Source organism: Heterocephalus glaber, unplaced genomic scaffold (assembly GCF_053883595.1).
Source record: "Heterocephalus glaber isolate CG9 unplaced genomic scaffold, H.glaber_assembly_v1.0 deba00001463, whole genome shotgun sequence".
NCBI classification, from domain to species: domain Eukaryota; kingdom Metazoa; phylum Chordata; class Mammalia; order Rodentia; family Bathyergidae; genus Heterocephalus; species Heterocephalus glaber.
The window spans coordinates 1,286,779-1,307,952 of NW_028258310.1; the positions used below are offsets into that span (position 1 = coordinate 1,286,779).

The 21,174-nt window shown below is 40.0% G+C and overlaps 1 protein-coding gene across 2 annotated transcripts in view; it reads left to right on the forward strand.

Moving 5' to 3' along the window:
- Prdm6 (PR/SET domain 6) overlaps positions 1 to 20,790 on the forward strand; it is a 108,041-nt gene extending 87,251 nt beyond the window's left edge. For both annotated transcript variants that reach the window (XM_004854480.4, XM_087180518.1), the window contains 2 exons: positions 6,405 to 6,581; positions 13,562 to 20,790. In XM_004854480.4, the coding sequence (XP_004854537.2) occupies positions 6,405 to 6,581; positions 13,562 to 13,676 (292 nt within the window). In that variant the 3' untranslated portion in view covers positions 13,677 to 20,790. The remainder of the gene's footprint in view (positions 1 to 6,404; positions 6,582 to 13,561) is intronic.
- Positions 20,791 to 21,174: the final 384 nt, after the last annotated feature.

Here is a 21,174-nt window from a genome sequence, read left to right on the forward strand (position 1 = left end):
TAGCTCACATGTTTAAACCATGCTGGATCCTGATCAGCTTATCTGACTCTGAGACCCAGGTACAGTCTGGCCTGCCTTCCTAGGTGGGGTGGAGTGATGCATGTTTGTTATCAGGGTTATAGCCAGAGTGGAATCAAGTCACTCAAAGAATGCATTCCCGCTTCTCCCTTCCCTGCACTTTGTTGTGAAGACTTGAGAGGTAGTCACTATCACTAGAAAATAAGTAAAAATTAAGGATTGTGACTTCAAAAAATCAGTCCCTATGTAGGCAAAGTAATAAAGTACGATGTTTTCTTACTAACGGTGTGGAGATGCTTGAATTACACCATCATATCTGAGTTGATTATTGGAAATAAGTGGGACTAGAGGGAGATGCCCAGACACTTTGATCTACTCATTTCATTCTAGATGCTTCATTTTCTTTTAACATCCAGGCCTGAAGTTGCTCTTTTCTGTTCTAGAATCCAGGATGCTCGCTTTTCACCAGAAAGTTTGGAAGTAAAAGATACTCTCCATTATTCTTAATCACATAAGTGAATTGCTAAATGGGAGAAAAATGTACAGAACTACAATGGAACACCAGATTTGCTTATGCTAGTTGCTAAGCTTGGAAGCTTATCTGCTATCAGTGTGGAAACTTCCAGCTGTGAACACACAGACATTCTGTGGTGATTCACTCCATCTTTCACATGGGTTTCAGCCTTTGGCAGCTTGTGCCTGTTCATCCATGCACCACTGTCCCTCAGTGTCTGGGCAGCTGGTTCCAGGTTCCCTGCAGACACCAGAATCCATGCATGCTCAGGAACCTTAGATAATGGGGTAGAATTGCATGTAACCTACCCAGTCTTCCTGTATGCTTTAAATCATCTCTAGAGCCTTATAATACCTACTGTGATATAAATGCTATGTAAATAACTATTGTTCTGTGTTGTTTAGGCATAACGACAGAAGAAGAAGTCTGCATATGTTCAGAACAGAATTTTTTCTGAATAATTTCAGTGTGTAGTTGGTTGAGTGGGCCCATGCAAGACCTGCATGAGTCGAGGGCCGATCGTACAGTGAGGAAGCTCAGCAGTCAGGAGCCATTTCCTCCTGTCTGAAAGACCAAATATTCTTACTTTAATGAGAAAATCTTGCTAGAACCAGGGAGGTATAGAAGACAAAATCAGAAGCTAATCAGGTTAGAATTTCAAACAAGTCCAAGTTTGAAACAGTCCCCTGAATCTGAAATCCAGAAGTTTTTTTCACTCAACAGACTGAATATTTGGCCACGAATCCCCAGACATCACAGCCTTCTTTCATCAAAAAGATGTGTGTGTTTATATTCAGGAGTTTGTTTCTTTGTTTTCTAATGTGAGGAACCATCCAAAGCCTATGCCGTGATATAAAGAAAAGAGATCTGAGGACATAACAGCAATGCTAGCATTTCCATTTCCACCACTAAATTATTCACATTTAGTACAAAACAAAATCTGTTTTTTGGCAAAGCAGGAAATAGCACTGAAGGTGAAAACACACCCATGAGGGTCCAGGAGCCATGGAATTGTTATTTGTTCATCTTGTTCTGTTAATATAGGACAAACAAAATAAAAAAAAAAAATTTCTGCTTTCTTTTTGCTCAGGCTACTGACATTTTTTCCCTGGGTAAACTCAAAGGGGAGAAGCTGTTGGAATGTAGATCAACCAACATTTTATTTAGAGACTTTGTAAACATTTCAGTTTTTACATAAAGCTCATTGCCTAGGCCAAGGCAGTTTGACTCACTTCTGCTTGAACCAGGAGTTAGAAATCCCTTTTCTGTTTTCCTGCTGCAGAAACTCAACCTTCCCAGGGTGGAGAGCAAATCAAAACCTTCAGTCACAGTGGATTATTCCTGGATAAATATGTTCCTTTAATTTTGACAGAAAGTGTATTTACAATTCATATCTTTATTTTGCATCCTTTTCCTTTTGCTTTCACCTTTTTGATTGTGTGGAGGTGGGCCATTCACTCCCTGGGCCTACCGGTCAGCTGCTCATTGGATAGGATGGTGCTAGAAGGGGAAAATGACATTAAAAGGTGCCTTTTGGTGGAAGGAGCTCAGACATAATCCATTACCATAATCATTTCTTGGAATGTATCAGTGTTTGTATTCCAGTGTTTCTTCTCCCCCTCCCCTGCCCAAATGTGAATATTTCCTCCTTTCTAATTTCCCGTGCTCTGCAGACTTTTTGAATCTGCACTTTTGTCACTTTGCTGAATCTTCTCCTTACATAGAGCCAAGTTCCTTACTCTCTCTACACAGCCAGCAGTGACTTAAGTGGGGTCCCTTTGAAGTCTTAGGAGATTTGCACTTGGGCTGGCTGATGTGAAGTGCGGAGAGAATGTAGCCCGAAATGAACAACTTTTGTCCTGGAGGCTTTCATGCCATGAAAGAAAAATCAAAGAAGGATTAATAATGTGAAACCAAAGCACACTTAATTTTGTTAAATGTTTCATCCTTTTTCTATGTGTACACCAAACCAATTACAGATTCAAAGCAAATGAATTGCACATTTTACTGGCGTAATCTTTGGCAGAGGAGCTGCCAGTGACAGAGAATGCCAGGGATGTACAAAATTGTCTTACTTCTTTCTTTCTGCTTAAACCCTTGGCAGCATTGATAGATGCTAAATTCATCCACATTTTGTCCTCTTTTCAGTCATTTTTAAAAATCAAGTATGGAAAACATTCTAGTTTTTCATCAAGTTTTATGTTTCTGTATTGGAATTAGCTGCGAGAGGCTATTTAAATTTAGTCAAAATTAAGTAAAATAATATTTCTGTTTCTCAAGTCCACTAGCCATGTTCCAAGGGCTCAGCTGCTCTGTGTGGCTGGTGGCTTCTATGCTGGATAACTAAGATTTAGAATGTCTCCGTCATTGGGCAACACTGTTCTGGGTCTCAAGTAGCACCAAGACCACAAGGTGCCTGTGCTTGTGAGATATTAGCCCTCTGTGTTCTCTTTGAGAACAGTGAAATGCTGTATGTGAATGTTAAGTTGGGAGAATAAAGTGCTTTAAAAGGAAATTACAGATGGAAAGATATAAGATCCTGAAAAAGTAAAGCTAAACACAGGCCCACAGGTGTCAGTCCATATGTGCTTTTCTTGCTGTGACACATAAAAGGGAGACAAAATGTTGGAGCTAAGGTAGGTTGTATTCAGAAGTTTAATAAATGATCTTTGGCCAGACTTTGAAAGAATTAATGGAATGTTAGTCATCAGAATAAAAAGCTGAATAGTGGCATCTAATTCTGCTCCCCAAAGTCCCTCCTTTTGCAGTGAGAGAGATGGGGTGTTGTAATAGAAATATATACATGTTCTCTTAATTCTTGTGTCCAGTTATCAGAAAATAAGATTCTGAGGCTCCAGAGTGGCAATAGTGTCTTCTAAAGCTTGGTTAAAAGGATCTGTCTTAAATGTATTTTTGTGTCCTTAGATTAAACCCTTGACATGCTGTCCATTTTAAAATTACTTTTTGTTTATTTTCAAGAAAATATTGAAAATACAGGAAGAGAAAATTTAAAGGAATCTTACCTACTAGCTATGTAACTCCTATATTTTCCAAGGCCAATTTTCTACAAATTTCTAGACTGTGAGAGACACTGTTATAGCACCAAGTGAGGTACTCAGGTTCTAACTTCTACATAAATCAGGCTCCACAAAACTGAATGTGTTCAGATGATCTAATGTCTTATTTTTCAAGGTATCTATGAATGAAGGAATATGGCTTTGCTTTTTAAAATTAACTAAAATGAGGTTTGGGTACTAGACTTTCTTGTTGCTTGAAATTCTCAGCTTTTTACCAATACATTAAAATTTTCTGTATTCTGATGAACATGTATATGTTCTCTCTCTCTCTCTCTCTCTCTCTCTCACACACACACACACACACACACACACACACACACACACACAAAGCTCCATGTCTAGAGAGCTGGCTAGTATACACAACACGAGATGGAGATCATGTTGGCTATGCTGTGTGTTGGACAGATCCTCAGGCCATTCCAAAGGCACGAACAAAGCATGAGGTAATGTGAGAGAGCCTCTGACTCAGTCCAACTCCCTTTCCAGACCAATGAGAAAGCAGAAGAACTCAAGGAAGTTGAGATCCTTTTTTAAGCCCCAAGGCTGATGGGGCTGAGGCTGGAGTAGACTCTCCCTCCTTTCTTGTCTCTCCTGTTCTACACTCTTCTGTCAGCCGAGCTGAATTTTGCAAGTTTTAAAAACCTAAGCTGCATAGATCATAGATTGGATGCCTGTTTGGCTGGTGCTGGGTAAAGGTGATGCTTTAGTGCTTTCATTGGTGTTACCTGGGTGGAAGACTTCTACACAAGCTTCTCTGTGGTTGTTTTTGTTCTTCAGTGTGTAAATCTCTGCCATGGTGACTATTAACACAAGAAGGATGGATTGACTTCTGACTCTGAGAAATAAATCACCCCAACTTTTGACAGCAGAGTTAGAAAAAAAAGAAAAGATTAATTGGTTTTATTTAGTGGCTTATTGTTTATAGTGATAGCTATTAAAAATAGATAACCAGAGGCTAATAAATGTTAATGGTCCCTTCACTATTAGAAAAATCAATTGTCAGTGGATATAGCATATATTAATATATTATTTTGTTTATAATTTTTAATAGCATTTACAAAGTTTATCCCTCAGAGAATTATTTTGTGACGCATCATTTTAAGGTTAACATTTACTACCTGAACAGATTTGGCAGGGAGACATTTTCATCTACATATAATTTTAATGACTTTCAAACCATTATTTTATAATTGTAATAAAATGCATGTACGATTTGTCAGGATTGATAAACTCCTTACCAAAGACTCTTATATATTTCTTTGAAACTTGTTTGAGAGCAGTTAGATAGATTTCTAAATGTAAGTAATTAAAATTGTATAGTATTGAGTTATTGACCAATCCTGGACTATTAATCAAGCTAAAAAATTCTACAATCAGTGCTCAGTGTGCTGAAGCCTGGTAAAATAATAGTATTTGTGTTCAGTGAGGCAAGTAGCCACAATTAAGCACTTCACTTGACAAATGAAAGGGTACACTTTATTTTGCACTTAATTGAATTGTTGTACATGCCCGGTCACCATTGTCTCCTGGCCCTTCATTTTGGTTTCTGGTCATTGGTACTTATGCATTTGTTAAAGGTAGAGCAATTAAGTTTGCTTTTGCCATTGGCTTTCTAAATGTACGCATAAATATCTGGGCTACAAACCAGGGCTTAGTGAGTGCTGTTAATATCCTTCTCGACAGTTTATTAATTTTCTGAACAAAAAATTTGATAAACAAATTAGAGCCCTGTCAGAGAATGATATGAAATAGCTTCGAATAGGGAAACCTCCTCAGATTTTATATCACTCACCAGATTCTGCTCAAGTAAGCAGAAGAACTTCTGTAGAGATGACAGAAATTTAATCTATTTTATGAAAACCAAAAATTGATTTATTTCTCCTGAGCTGGGAAGAATGTGCTCTGATAATCTTGCTAATTATCAGGTATTTGTCACAACTTCCCTCCATTTGCTTTTGCATCACAGTCATTCTTCTGCAGCATAGCGACATCCCATCATTTCTATGCTGCCATAAATCGTTCCTTGCTACCAGATTAAACTGGGGAGCTGAGGTTCAAGGAAAAGACTCAGTGGATAAATATTTGGAGGGGATGGTAAGTAGAAGTAAGGATTTCTTCCACAAAGATACATCTGGGTGCACATTTGTGTTCATGACGCAATACCAGTGGTTGTGGTATAGACCCCAAGAAGGTTTAGTTTTTCTTAAGATATGTGTGCAGTTTGTTCGCATGTCTACATGTTTACCTGATACTTAGAATTAAGATCCAGTCCTAGGATGACCTTGGAATCAACAGCTAATGTCCTGTGAGGCTAGTTTGTCTTCAGTTTTCTGAACTGATAGTACCTGCTTTCCTGGTCTTCTCAGAGGACGGCTGTAAAGATTAAACTAGATAATTGATTTGGAAGCACTTGGAAAGTTAAGAATGCCACAAAAGCATAAGAGACAATTACATATTTTCTCCTGTAACCTTCTGCTTAATCAAGTTTAGGCTTTGAAAGCTTATAAACATACAATAATATTTGCCTAACGGGAGATAAAGACAAGAAGGTTGGGGCTCTTGAAATGGTATGACTAATACTGGAAGGGAGTATTCATTTGAGAATTAATGTGTCTCATCGGTTTTATGATTTTTGCTTTTGTGGCAACAAGTAGTGGGACCCCAGAGGCCCCAGCTCTATGCTCAGTTCTAAAAAGTGAGAATGTCACCAAGAAGTTTTCGCCCCTTGCTTCACAGCTCTGACTTCTCTGACCAGTTGGAAAATAATGATCAGGCAGTCTCTTTATTTGTTTCAGACCCTACCAGTGCGGCCACTGCTCCCAGTCCTTTTCCCAGCCTTCGGAACTGAGGAATCATGTGGTCACTCACTCCAGTGACCGGCCTTTCAAGTGTGGCTACTGTGGTCGTGCCTTTGCTGGGGCCACCACCCTCAACAACCACATCCGAACCCACACTGGAGAGAAGCCCTTCAAGTAAGTAGCAGCCAGCTGCCGCCTTTTTTCTCTTACCCTTTCCTAAGAGCTGGCAGAGCACTGCCCAGCTCAGCCCAGTTGGTGGTGAAGGTTATTTGGAAGGACAGTGTCTCAGCTTCACAAAGCTCTCCTGATTTAGTGACTAATATTTGGGAAATGAAGTCAGGAAACCTGTATACTGGTCCTCGCTCACGTATTGCAACACTGGACAAAAGAATATCTAAGTCTGTTCTCTCAGTAGTCAGTGAAATTAGGAGATATGAGTAAATAATTTTAATATTCTTTCCAGTTCCTGAGGATCTGTGCTTCTAAATTTTATCTAGGAGCCACACAGAATTCTCATGGCTGTAAACAAGTCTTATGGTCATCAAAAGATTGGTTATAAGTTTAGAGCATCTAAATAACCTTCTCTTGGAGAACGTGAACACTTCACGATTCTGGTGAACTATTTCCTCTTCTTTTCTATGTATTAAAGAGTTTGAGGGCTGGGGATTTAGCTCAGTGGTTCCGGCGCCTGCCTCGCAAGCACAAGGTCCTGAGTTCGATCCCTGGTACCAAAAAAAAAAAGAGTTTGAATTTATAGCAGCCAGCTTGTGACTGTTTAGTGTTTACTTTCAATCTCAAAACTGCCATGTTGTTGAAAAAAGAAAAACAAAACCAAACATAGGGCATGCTGACGTTTTGAGGATTCAGGAAATGTGGAAAGATATGAAACTGAATTTTAAGGGTTTTGGGAAGGTAAAGACACCTGAACAAGAAAGTGCATCTCAACATATAGCACAATCACCAAAACAGTGGACACCTGAATCATGCCACATGGCCTATTCATTCGCGGGTTCATTCATTTTTCACTCATTCATGTATGTGTTCATTCATTCAGAAAATATTTATTGAGCACTACTTTTGCCCTGGGCACTCTGCTAGGCACAAGAGATACAAAGGTGATGACCTCAGTTAATGGCAGGAACCCAATTAATAAATAAATATTGCAACATAAAGTGAAAAGCAACAATAAAACATCTATATGCAGTGTTTGAGAGTAGCAGAGAAGTAATCAGTGCTTTATGGGAGAAGATGTTTAAGATGAGTTTTGAAGAATAAGTAGGAGCTCCCAGATAAGCAGGAGAAGGTATTCCTGGTGCTCAGAACAGCATGTGGAAAGGGTGGGGAGGGTGAACCAGTGCATAACAAGCTGGTGGACCCAGAGCAGTTTTTAGTCTCTGTGTGATGAACTCTTTTCCCTTTAACCTTATATATCTCTTCATCTATTCATACTGGCATTGAGAAGGAAGATTTTAAAAGGCGTAGATGTACAGCTTTGTTTACCTTCTGTAGGACAAGATCAAGCAAGAGATGAAAGGATTCAGGCAGTTGCTTGGGCTCAGCCAAGAAGTAGTCTACCCAGAGACTCTGGACTCATTATTTTCCCTCTGGAGATGCACTGGGGCCCTCCTCTGCCCGAGGACAGGTGCAGCTCAGGGTGGCAGAGTCTCACTGATCTGGGCCCTGTTAGCAATGGGAGGAGGTCATAAAAGATTATCATCTTTGCTCACCTCCCCAAGAATTAGTTACCTCTATTTATCATTTTTAACTACTCTTCACATGATTTAATTGATTTTAATAATAAAACAGTATAATTTTTATCTGTGTACATAGGCACAACTTGTTCACTGCATAAGAAGATCTGGATAAGGGGGTAGAATGGGGTCTAAAGTTGGGCCTACAGTATACCAGCCATGCTCCAAGAGAGAAGTTTTCTCAGGCCACTCTGAGAGGTCACCCTTACCTTGGTCTTAGGAGTTTCTTATCCAGTGTTTGTGTCCTGCCTGGTGGCAGCCCTAGGCCCCATGCCCAAAGGATTTCACAGGTTCTGTTTTTCAGCTGGTGGACCCTGACTTCAGCCCCAGGCCCCATGCCCAAAGGGTCTCACAGGTTCTGTTTTTCACTGCTGCTCTGGAGGTAGCAGTGCCAGTGGCACATTTCTTGTGCCTTTGAGTACAAGAGCCTTTCAAAAACAGAGTTGTATGTCCCTTGTATTAGAGAGGGCAGCCAGTGGATATAGTGCCAGGAATGAGATTGATTTTTATCTTGTTTCTGTGTAAATAGATTTTAGTAATTAATTGAAGAGGTTTCAGGGTCAAAGTGGGAAATAGATTTCTATTAATGTTAAGGTGTTACTTATGTGTAACCTCGTTGACTCCACTCAATTTTTTTCTTTAACATTCTGTTTTTGTCATGTTTCCAATAGAACTGCCATCTTAACTTACTTTTAATCCATCAGATTAATATTTGAAGTGGTTGCACCTTTCCCCTTTTCTCACAGTGTTTTTTAAAAATTGGTAACAATACCTAATTTCATCTGGGAAATACAAACAAAATGGAGGTAACCAGGATGGTTGGGGTAGATTCTCTGTGCATGTTGTCCTACTTTATCCAGATAGCCATTGTTGTAATTTTTGTATTTTTTAATTTGTCAAGTATGTATTCCAGGGGAGAGCTGACCATATGCTTATTTTGAAAATGCAAAATTTAAACATCTTCTAGGGAATGGAAAGTTAAATCCTTTAGTATATACAACCAGGTCTTTCAAGACTGAACTATCCCAAGGGAGTTTTGGGAATCTTCCAACCGTAGCTCATGGATATCTAACCCATGGACATTTGTAAATATTATAAAGATAGCCTTTTACAAGCTTATAAAACAAACATTCAAAAAAACTTTTGTTGCATACCAGTCAATAAAAAGGGTTTCATCACAACAGATACTTTTACTACTTCAACTAATGGGTATTGGCTTAAACAATGTTTCAGGGAAGAAGAATCATAAAGATGCTCAGCCTTAGCTGTACACCTAGGACAGCCTCCAACATATGATCCATGGCTCAGTCCTCAGGTTGCTCCTCCCTGCCTCCCACAGCTCAGGAGACCTCAGGGTTCTTGGGTTGGCTGAGACCGAGCCTGCCACATAGGGGGGAAAGCCCTTCCCAGTTCTAAAGTCTTCTGCTCAGAAGTTGGTTTTGGAGGCAGTTCAAGATTACTGGCATCCAAAGAAGGCTGGAGAGATTTGGCATTGATCAGTTAGAATTAATTCCAGGCTTTGCCTCACAATCTGATTAGCTGAAATCCCACTGAAAGTCTCCATCTCCCAGGTTTTAGGTAGATCAGGGGCCTGTTGACAGCTAACCTAGGCTGTGGACTTAAACTTTCTATGATAAAGGAACATGTAGGAAAACTGGAAAAATCTAAGATCAAAACGAAGATCTTGTCTTTCAGTTTGTTTTGTGAGACTGGAAGTCATAGAGAACAAAGAGCAAAAAGCAAGACGTCATTTCATGTAACAGCAAAGACCAAGCAGAAAGGGAGGGATGGAAGGAGGGCAGTTGGCAGTCCAAGGACCCCTCTCTCCGTCTATTACTAATCCGTGGAGGTTTCTGGCGGGGTGCTGTTCTCTGCCTGGAGGACCTATGTGAGCTGCTTTCTGCCTGTATTCTGACCCTGAGAGGCTGTGTGTGGGGGCCAGGACTTTTCCTTGGATGGCTTTTTCATCCTTGTTAGAAGCAAGGGGAAATATTTGCCACTGTGTTTTTGCCTCAAGTAAAGGCAGTTTGGCTCTGTAAAGAAATCAAAGGAAATTCTAAAGGACTTCTAATATTTGAGCAAGATCTAGACAAAATCAGAGCAAATTCAGAGCAAATCAATAAGTATGCACCGAGCATGTCATAGACATGAAGCCCTGTACCATTTGGTTCAATTCAGGAAGTATTTTGTGACATGTTGCAGATGCACAGAAAGCTTCTTGCAGGTTTTCTATGTAGCAGAACTTTACACTGTGTGTTAAGCTCCCTATACATATCATCCAGTTGGCCAGAGTAAAGGAGGATCTGAAACCGAAAAGGAAATCAAGTCTAATTAAAGACTCACACTGGTAGAAAGTTGGGAATTTCCTCTTTGTGGAAATACTTAGAAGACTTTCCACTTGCATGTTCCTGCATCATTCCCTTTGGGACTGACACTGACACCTACATGAAGGGAATGTGTTGAAGAAGACCCCTTGTGCATGAGCTTTTCCTTCCTTCCTCCTGCCTCATTCCTGGCGTCTTTCTCCCCTTCTTATCCTGCTGTAATGCATGAAGTCCAGGCGTAGAGATGCCTGTCCCTGTCACTTTTCTGAGGCTGTAACTCAGGGATAACTAAAAACAGCAATTCACCAAGGTCCAACTTTGACCTCCCAGAACCAGGGTACTTGAACTGAATTAGTTCCATAAAGCTATGAAAATATTTGTGGAAGAGATTTTTCTAAAACTTAAGACTCTGAACATAAAGCCAAGGCCCTTCTCTTATTTTAAAAAAGTTAATATCTAATTGTCTTTAACCTCCTCAAATATACAAATTATATTCTTATAATTGCCAAACCACATATAATTCCCAAACCAGATAGTATTTCTAGTATTCCATTTTCCTCAAGAAGGGAAAATCCTGGGAATAGGATCTAAATTCAGGTAAATGTTTATACATCTGCATGTAATTTTTCTTATACTTAATGAGGAGATAGTACTAAAGATAATTTTTCAGAAGTGATTTTCCCACCAGAAAAATCTGATATATTTTTTTGAAATTTATCTCAAGTATCAGAAAAATTTCCTATTATAATAAACTGCTCTATGCATATAAATACTGTACACAGTTTCTGTGAGACATTTAGGCAGACACTTGAGAAAAATGTAATTCTCCTCTTAATGTCTCCCTCCAATGTGGATATTTAAATGTTACACAGAGACACACACTCTTTTGCTTTACGTGAAGTGCTAAGTGTCCCACTTAGGAATTCTTCATATTCTAATACTCAAGATTAGAAAGGTGGGACCCTGGTAAACTGTTGTTCCTCACACATTTAAACTATTCTGCTCTCTTTGAAATTGATTCTAGAGCTTCAAAATAAAAAGGGAATATAATAATTTGAAAGTTTGTCAAGTAGTGAAAGGTAGTATATTTTGACACACTAATCCAGTAACTAATCAGTTTTCTAATAAACAATCAGCAGTTCGCTAACGTGTCGTCAGCACTCCGGGAGCATGGAGAGGGGATGAGCTGCCTGTGGACAGTAATGAATACACCAGAAATCATTAGGTGATCAATACTTCTGAGTTATTTTCATTGAGCTGATAGGTCTGATAAATTAAAGCTGACATTATACATTTGTCAAGATCACAGTGTAGTTTTTAACAGAACAGGCTGCTTAAAAATATTCTGTGAAAGACAATCTCAGAAACTCAGCTTCTCCCCCTGACACACTGAGCCAGCACAGAAGCCCAGAAAATCCATGCATGTAGCCGAGCTCCAGAGTCCTGACATCTGCAGGCATGCGGTAACCCCTTCGGCAGTGAGCTGTGTTTCTGTAGGTGATTGTGTTTGTGACGGGGACTTCTGTGATTTATAAGGAGGAGAAAGAGCACTGCTTGGCAGAGAGCAGGGCTCTGGCTTCCTCATCTGTGTAGGGCAGTGGTGACTTTCTCTTGTGGCCTGGTCACAGCCCTGGCCATTTAGGGACCTGACAACTGGAGGTGGAATATTTAAGAAAATAATTATCCACAGCTCTTCTGGAATCTTTTCCAGAAATCTCCTCTGGAATCTGAAGGAATCTTTTCCTTCAGAGGTTTGGGGAAAAGACCTTAGGGGATGGCTGAGGTGATCGCTGGGCCCTGACAGATGCTGGCCAACTGCTCCAGGCAGCCGTATGAGCACGGTGGGGACAGAGAAGTCATTTGTGGTGTATGTACAGGCATGACAGTCAGCCAGGAACAACAACAACCACAATAAAACCAGAGCCCCCACCAGATTGGATGTGCTGTTTTTCTGTAGATCGAGTAGGCATAAACACATCCAAAAGGGTCAGGAGGAGACAAGGATGGACTCAGTGCCTCTAGATTGCAACCACCCTTCCTCCTTTCCTCCCTCCCTCCCTTTTTCCTTTCCTTCCTTCCTGCCTTCTAGCCTTCCACACTTCCTGCCGTCCTTTCCTTTTCTTTTTTTGTACCAGGGATCAAACTCGGGACCTTGCACTTGCAAGGTGGGCTACAGAACCACTGAACTAAATCCCTGCCCCAAAGTTGAGTAGAAGTGAACCCCCACCCCCTACCCCCGTATCAGGGATTAAACTCAGGACCACATGTTTGCCAGGCAGTCACAGCACCACTGAGCTAAATCCCTGGCCCTCTTTCCTTTTCTTTTGAATTAAGTAAAGGACATAATCTTGAAGTGTAAAGCCAATTTTCTCTTCTCAGACACATGCACAGTGTTTGTACTGCACTTTTGATAGGGGTGAACCTCTTCAACCACACAAACATTCACTGATTCCCAGTTTTTCTGAGTGCTCCCATCCTGACACAAACCCTACTTTTGTAAGATTGTGTTAGCCTTGTGTTTAGTTGGACTGTGATGCTGTAACTAGCTTTTGCAAAAAATCAGCCACCACACCCACCTCTCATAGCCACTACAAACTAATGCGTTGCTTCCACTCTTCTCCAGATTCCAAAATGATCGTTCTTTGGCTGTTGTGCTGAGGGGAGTAGAATTCTGGGTTTTAAATTAGCAGCAGGTGAAATTCTATTTGTCATCAATTTCTCTTTGGGGTTATGGAGCAGAAAACTGCAGACAAGCTGCTTCTTTGATGGCTCACTCTTAAAAATCTCTTTTTGTTCTTTATCTATTTGAACTGACAGTGATCAGAGCTGCAGCAGGACAGGGCTCTCTGGAGAAATCACCTTCCCCCTGCCTATTGACAGATCCCTCTGTTCTGCATCAGATGGGCTTTGTCCCATCCCAGACATCCAGGGCTTGGAAGGAGCCACCAATTAAACCTCTTGAGCCGGTAAAATCTGAAGTCACTTTGGAGTGTCTGTTCTGATTAGACAGGATGAGAGGAAGCCCATCACCCTGCAGGCCCCGCTCCCTGGTCTCAATTTTCTCTCTTGCCTCCACCAGGTGCGAGAGGTGTGAGAGGAGCTTCACGCAGGCCACCCAGCTGAGCCGACACCAGCGGATGCCCAATGAGTGCAAGCCAATAACCGAGAGCCCAGAATCAATCGAAGTGGATTAACTGATTGACTGGTTGGAATTAAACTGCAAGGAAAGTCATGATTAAATGTCATGGACACTTAAGCAAAACCAAAGATTTCCTCAGAGCAACTTTCAATCAGTCCCAGAAAACCAAAAGCAGTAATAAAATAAGTAAGATGTTAAGAGATATTGATCCTGGCATGGAAGTCAGACCAGGAAAGAGATTATTTATTTATGACTAGGGATGAAACTGATTTCAGTGGACAACTACCCTGGGATGGCTAACATTTCCAGTCCTACCATGTGTTTGCTTTGTTTCTAAAAAGCTTTTTAAAACTGTTATTTAATACCAAAGGGAGGAATTGAATGAGTTCTTCTGCCCACATTTTGACTAAGAATGCACAGGGATTTGGTTCTCGCTGCACCTTTTTTCATAGCATGTTTCGAGGAGACCCATTGTACAGCCCTTCTTCCTGCTGCTTTGGTTTTGATCTGGCCTGATGCTGGCTGCCCTAGCAGGGACCGTGGAAGCAGAAGCGAGCACCTCGCTGTGGCGGTGCCACCTGCAGCCCAAGCGGCTCATTTCAGCACCCTTACTTCATATGTACTTTCATGAGCTCCTTCTGTCCAACAGCCCCATCTCAATGCAGGAAAGCCTGGAAAAGGAAGAAAACCATTTCAGTTTCAAAATTCAAAGGGAAATGTGGGGGACTTCATCCTGTCAGGATTTCAAAAACATTTAAAATGTATGGAGCCTCATAATACAGTATATTGTTCCGAAGCGGCTAGTTGAGAAAATTTTGTTTTCAATAACATTTTAGCTTTAAAAACAAAAAATGGAAATAAAGTTCTCCGGTTTGAGGCTAAATATAAGGTATTAGGCTTCAAGTAATTTTTTGTTGTTTCTGTCCTACTGTTGAGTCCGTGCACAAACTGAGCGCCGAGCCCAGTGCCATCCATGGTCATCTCAGTACAAAGGGCTTCATTTCCTTCCTGTATATGTGGAGCCTGGGCATCCTCTGTAAAATAGTCCAGACAAAGCAACACTGAGAAGAGGAGCCATAGAGAGGGTTGTGGTTAGACCAGACTGCCGATGACCAGCTAGTTTTATCAATAGGAACTGTTTCTCTCCTGAGATTGATTAATCCAAAGAGTTGTGTACACAGTTTCACTGTTCTTTGATTGAGTGTCTTGGAAAGTGAGTTTCACTCCAGCTAGCCTCCTGGTAGGTCAACAGTGGTGCTCAGAGAATTGGGTCATATTCCATGAAATCATCCTGCATCTGGAGGAAACATGGCTCCCACAGCTGTGGGTCCAGCCTCTCAGAAGCTGAGTTTACCTCTATGGCCAGTGGGGATAGTACTCAATTTACTTACAGTGTTTAATAAAAAGTTCTGTTTGTAGGTTTCTTGGTCACTTAATAGCAAGTTACGGCCTTTTAAAGAACTTATCTTTGAGTTCTCCCATTGTCTTCCTTCTGAGAGAGAGAGAGACAGACAGACAGACAGACAGACCGAACTCACTACTGAAAGGCATGGAGCCTGAAGTTCAGATTAATCTATCTCATGTATTGTTCTCTAAAAATCTTCCTTTTCTTTTAATTTTGCTTCTCTATTCCTTAGCATCCAAATGTCACATGTAAAATGGGATAAGATAGGGCCACGTTAATATATTTGTAGTTAAAATAATCTCTAGGATTGTGGGCCACAAAGAAAAATTTGGCTAATTTTGACCCCTGTCTCCCAGTCTCAAGTCATTCACCTAAAGTCTACTCCCCTCTCCCTGTTGGCTCCTTGTCATGACAGTCACATGCAATCTGCGCTGCTGTGGCACTGTTTTTAGTTGGAAGTGTTTTCTCTGGTAGGTAGGAATGTATTATGACCTTACAGTTCCCTGCCCTCTGTTACTGGGACATTTGCCGACAATGTGTGTCACTGGGAAGAGTGGAAAGACTGTGTAGCCACGTTAACCTGACACTCGTAAGAAAATGATAGATCAGCTGTAGAGATGACCAAACTCTTCCATATATTAAGGTTCAAACATTTGGTTGAAATTTTTGAAAAAGATAATAAGGAACTTATCTCTGTGTTCGTAATTTATTTTCAGTGAGAAAAATTAGGTGGGTCATTTGCTTCATTTTCCAGTTGAACAAAAGGTAGCCCACTCATGAACCACAAATGCAGGAATTAGAAGGCTCCACTTCTCCTTGATAGCTGGCATGAGGAGAGTTTATATAACAATGATTTCTGCCACCCTAATGGCTTTGCTTGCTGGTCCCAAACTCCCACTGAATGTGGCAGTAACCTCTACCAAAAGAGTCTTTAGCATTCTGCTCCATTTAAGTCTATTATTTTCTTCTCTATTATTAAGACTTTCACATATATAATTCCACCAAATTTGGTCAGGAAATATTTATTGCTTAACAAATAGAAAATTGGATATTTAATATTTCAAAGCATTTGGGAACTTTCACAATTGCCACCTTACTTATCCATTATCACCTTCCAGCAAAGCAGAGTAGGCCGTCTGTCTATAAGACAAGCCTGCACCTGCAGATTGACATGGAGCCCTGGAGTGTTCCAAATGCTTTTCATCAGTTTGCGTGCTAGGAAGGGAGTTTCTCCTTGAAACCTCTCAACACTAGAAAGGCTTTAGAGTTTCCTACTTAAAATGGATACAGTAAAGGAGTGGCAGGGTTTGCTGTCATAAAGATATACCAGTTTGCTTTACTAGAAACTTCATAACTAATAATGGCATGAAGAGAAGAGAAACTTGGAATCACTGAGGAAAGGGGATCCCGAAGGCAGACGGTGATGGTCAGTTGAATCAGGGTTTGGCTCTCGCAGCAAACCCTCTTTACCCCTTTCTGTCAATGGGGCAGAAGATTGGTTTTTGCTGTGGTTTCCAGAGCAAGACTTTCCATCCTAGCATATGTTTTGAGAAGAATCTAAGCCAAAGGGTAACACTAGATAAAAGTCATAGTGGAAGAGGATGAGGGCTGGGTCTGTAGACCATCACTTTTCTAGAAAAATCTCAGTCATCTAAAAGAAAGCCAAATACTTTGCCCAGGAAATGTGCATTCTCTTTGAATAAGCTTTTCATTTTGGTTCTGTCTTTATCTTTAATATTTACTTTTTCAAGGGACATATGGATAAAGCTGTAAAGCTTAACTTTGTATAACTGATATAATTTGATTCAATTTTTCAGTGCATTTTTATTGAATATTCATTCAAATGTAGCTTGTTAAGAAACTGTAACAAAAGACTGTAATACCACTTTTTTCTTCACATGGTTATAATTTATTGGAATTTACTCTGGAAAAACTTTCTAGTCCACCAATACAATACTTATAAACATTTGCAAACTCATCAATTTTTTCATCAATTGATTGGTTCATTGGTCCATTCATTTAGTCAACAAATATTTACTGAACTCTCATTTTCTGTCAAGACCCCATTGTAGGTGTTTGTCATTATTTAAGTAACTATTGGTAAGAAAATAATATTGTCCTATGTAACCAACTAGAAGCCTGAGTAATTTAGCCCTTTGCACAATTGTCTGAGTGGATTTGTAGAGATTACTACAATTGGAAGAATTTGAGAGATGGAAACTCAAATGGGGATCAAAAGCAATGTCTTTCAAAACAAATTCAGATGCACAACTTGGTTGTCTTTAGTTTGCCCGTCAGACTTTTGGTTCTTTGCCACAACATTAGGAGACCAGGATTAGGGTCAGTGTCTTAAATTTTTATGATCCTCTTTCAGTGATAAGGCAGCAAATGGCAACAGGGCTAGAGTTGCTCTGGGAAGGAAAGCTAAATGGATCCTAAATGGGTCTGAGGCTCCTCCCTAGTGACAAGCCTTGGCAATGCAGCCCCTGTCCCCAGTGTGCAGCTGTGATGCTCTCAGAGGTGGGGCTCCCAAATGGTCTCCTTCAGAAGCACAGTACTTCATTGTACACAGGTCCTTCAGAGAGCACTAGGAGATAGATATTTATCAGTGGCTTAAAAATCACAGTTGTTTGGTTAAGTTCAATATTTTCTTTTTACTGTCAAATTCCTTATGCATTAAAATTAGAGGCTCTATAGTGGCACCATCCTCTCAGGCCATAGGTCTCTGGAACATCATTGCAAAACTAATTGCTACTAACTGTTTAAAAGAAATGCTCAATTGCTTTTCATAGTAGAGATAGCATTACTAACTATATTTGTTTTACACTAATTTTAAAAATCAAATGTAAGTATCTGTTGAGTTCTTTAAAATGGGAAGCACGGCACATCTCACAGAGGAGGATGTTTCCAGAGTGGTATGGGCCAGCGAGTTGCTCTGAGCATACCCAGCAACATTGTGTTTAGGAACAAATCTGTGGCTCTCCTATTAAGATACACATGCCTACAGAAACCAGGCCAGGTTAACAGGCTCCTTGATAGGAATTTAAGCTTGTTTCCCAGAGCCTCACTGATTCCTGACACCAAATCCTGAAAGGTACTGAGATAGGCTTCTTTGAATGATAACAGTAGGTTCCAGAAATGCCATTCCTTTGCCATGATCCTTTCAAGGGAAGAGCTCTGGAGACATTTTACAAAGTGACTAGATGTTTGGGTACTTATCTACCCAAGAGCCTGAGTTTTCTCATCATTAGTATTTATCTAACCTACAACAAAATAACAACACAGAGTCCCAGGAAGAGGCACATATTTCAGCCCTGTGCCAGATTAAATTCTACAGACCCAAAGATCAGCTGTCAGATGCATGGTCAGACAGCCAAACTGAAATATCTCTGGAAGCCTTGCCACAGACACTCAGCTTGTTGTACATTGTTATATTTAACATTTAAAATACTCATTTAGTTTCTTCTTTTAAAATAATGATGTCAAATGGTTCATCAGATCAATATATGAAATGCCAAAACCCAAAAGTACTTTAGAAAACAGGGCAAAGACATGAAACCCTTGTATTGTCTTCCCTATATTCTGAAGATCCCACCATTGTACTTAGAAAAGAATCTGTTGAGTACATTTTAAAGTAAAAATAAACTTGGAGTGCATCTCCTCAGATTTTGATGGAGATGATAATGAATGTAACTTCTATTGCATAATTTCCTTCAAATATTTTTCCAACTGCTTAGCACAGATTATCTAGCTTATCCTTAGGTGCTCTAGAACAGACATACTACCATTATCCCTTTCTCTCCTCATATATACTTAACAGTATCATCTTGGCAGCTGTTTTACTCTGCTCCCAGCAAAAAATTTAATTTTTGGGAAAATGCTTCCCTATGCAAAGCTTCTCTTTGAGAACAAGAACTTTTTAAAATTAACAAACATAGGCATAATTTATAAAACATTTTTATGAAAACAATGCTAAGAGACTCTTAAGCTATGTGTCTTTGTAGTTGTTGATTTTGTAATCTCCAATTTTGTGTTGCTGGGGAGCAGAATTTCAAATATCTCATTGCTGGCAGGCACTTTTTGTTTTTCTAAACATGCAACTAAAATTCCACATTAAAAGAGAAAAAAAAAACCACTTCAAGTGTGTGAAATGCATTAGGAAAAATAGCAACAGGCAGGAAGGGCAGTTATGTTGGAGAGTAGCCAAAAGAGAACTAGGCTCGAACACTATTGACAAGTGAAAACAAATCCTGAATGGGGCTAAGTGAAATCTAGTGCTCTTCCTTTGTTCTGACTGAATGCTAAGTGAGTTACTTTTCAGGCATCAATGGAGTAATTATGCAGTTGTGTCCATTAAGAATATGGGCTTATGTTGTTCATCCTCTGCTTTAAATAGTGAGGCAGAAACACTGGACTCATTATAGGTTTGGTTTGTCAAAGGCATAGATATTGCAGTTATATACATGAGGTACTCAAGGAACATGTTCAAGTTTTTCAACATTAGATCAAACTGTGAGGTTTGCTCAAAAAATAAGTGTACAAAATTTCTTTGTGAACTGGATTTATTACCAGGCAGTTCCTGCCTGTGGTACTGAAACCATGGTATCTGTTACCTTCCTTCAGATTCTGATCCTAATAGGCACATTGTGAACACAGTGATTGTGTTTTTCATGTCAATTGAACATGGTGGGCCCCTACTTGGTATTTCCTGTTTCCTGCCTTGCAAAATATCCCTGTTGCTGCCTCCCCACTCCTCCAAAAACTTGGCACATCAGTCCTGAGCTAAAATAATCTTTATATAAATTTACCAAGTTAGAGATACATTTTTATAGCAGAACTCTTTTGTGTTTAAAAAAATCCGGCCACAACAGGTGATTCCCATATGTTAGAGGGGAGCGGCCATTCTAGACCAAACGTCCCCTAACTTTCAGTCCATCTTGGTCCAAACTTAAGCACTGTGTAACGCTAACAGAATCAGCCCTGTAGTCTTGCTTTCTCTGAACAATCCTGCACACGCTCTCAAATTAGTACCAACTTGAAGAGGATGAAAAAACAAAACCAGACAAATTCTACTTGGAACTTCTAGTTACTTTATGAAAGAGGCGTCTTCTCCTTCAAATGCAAGGGCCAAGGTGGTAACTAAAATATGAAAGAAAAATTTGGCTTAGACTAGCAAGGTTACTTAGGAAACCTAATGTTCCCAAGTTAATTGATTTTGTTATGTCAAGGGAAGGCATTCAGCTTTGTAGTGTGCTAATAGAAGTGTGGTGTTTAGGTGCTATCAGGGCATTGTGTAAAGTTCCTTAATATAATTATTTAAATATACTGTAAATGTTTTTCATTGGAATAGAAATATGCCTATCTCTGTCTTCCCACCAAATAAAATGGCCAGGATGAGCTCAATTTCAGTTCTGCTTTCTGAAGTTTGGAAAATGTAAACATACCAGCTAGGAGAGGGAGAAACTCCCTGTGGGTGGCGAGGAGCATGCGGACAGTTTGCTTCAAGGACCAGTGATAAGACAAGAATGACGGCCCTGCAGTTAGAAGGGAAACATTTGCTTATCTCCTTTTTAACTTTATTAAAGTCACCTCTTAAAAAGAAAAAAAAATTGCAAAAAACCAATGAGATCATGCATGCTGCTGTATTCTTGTGATAGAATCTACCAGGATTACATTGTAATTTAAATGAAAAACAGGCACACATTTAGAGATCATTGACCAAGAAATGTAAATACGTTTGATTAATAAAACATTTCTATGATGACTTGATCTGCTTTTGGATCTTTCCAGTTCTATGTTGGCGTTATTTTTTCTTCAGTGCCAGGTCTTGCATGGATGGGCAAGCACTCTGTCAACGAGCTGTGTCCCCAGCCCCATGCTGGTCACTTTTCAAGAACAAACTGTTTCATTCTAATTTGTAGTTTGGGCAGCAGGTAGTCAACGAACATATTGGGGATGCTTTAACTGGAAAATAGAACTAACTAGCAGAAAAGTTGTTCAAATTCAGCCTTGTGGTTTAGTCCAGTATGTTTAAGGCTGTTGTTTTTCTGTCTCTAGTGCTCATTTGCTTGACTGAGTCAAGTCTGTGCTGGCAAACTTGGGCACAAGAGGCCAGCCACAGTCTATGGCAGGGTGGACTTCAAATTTG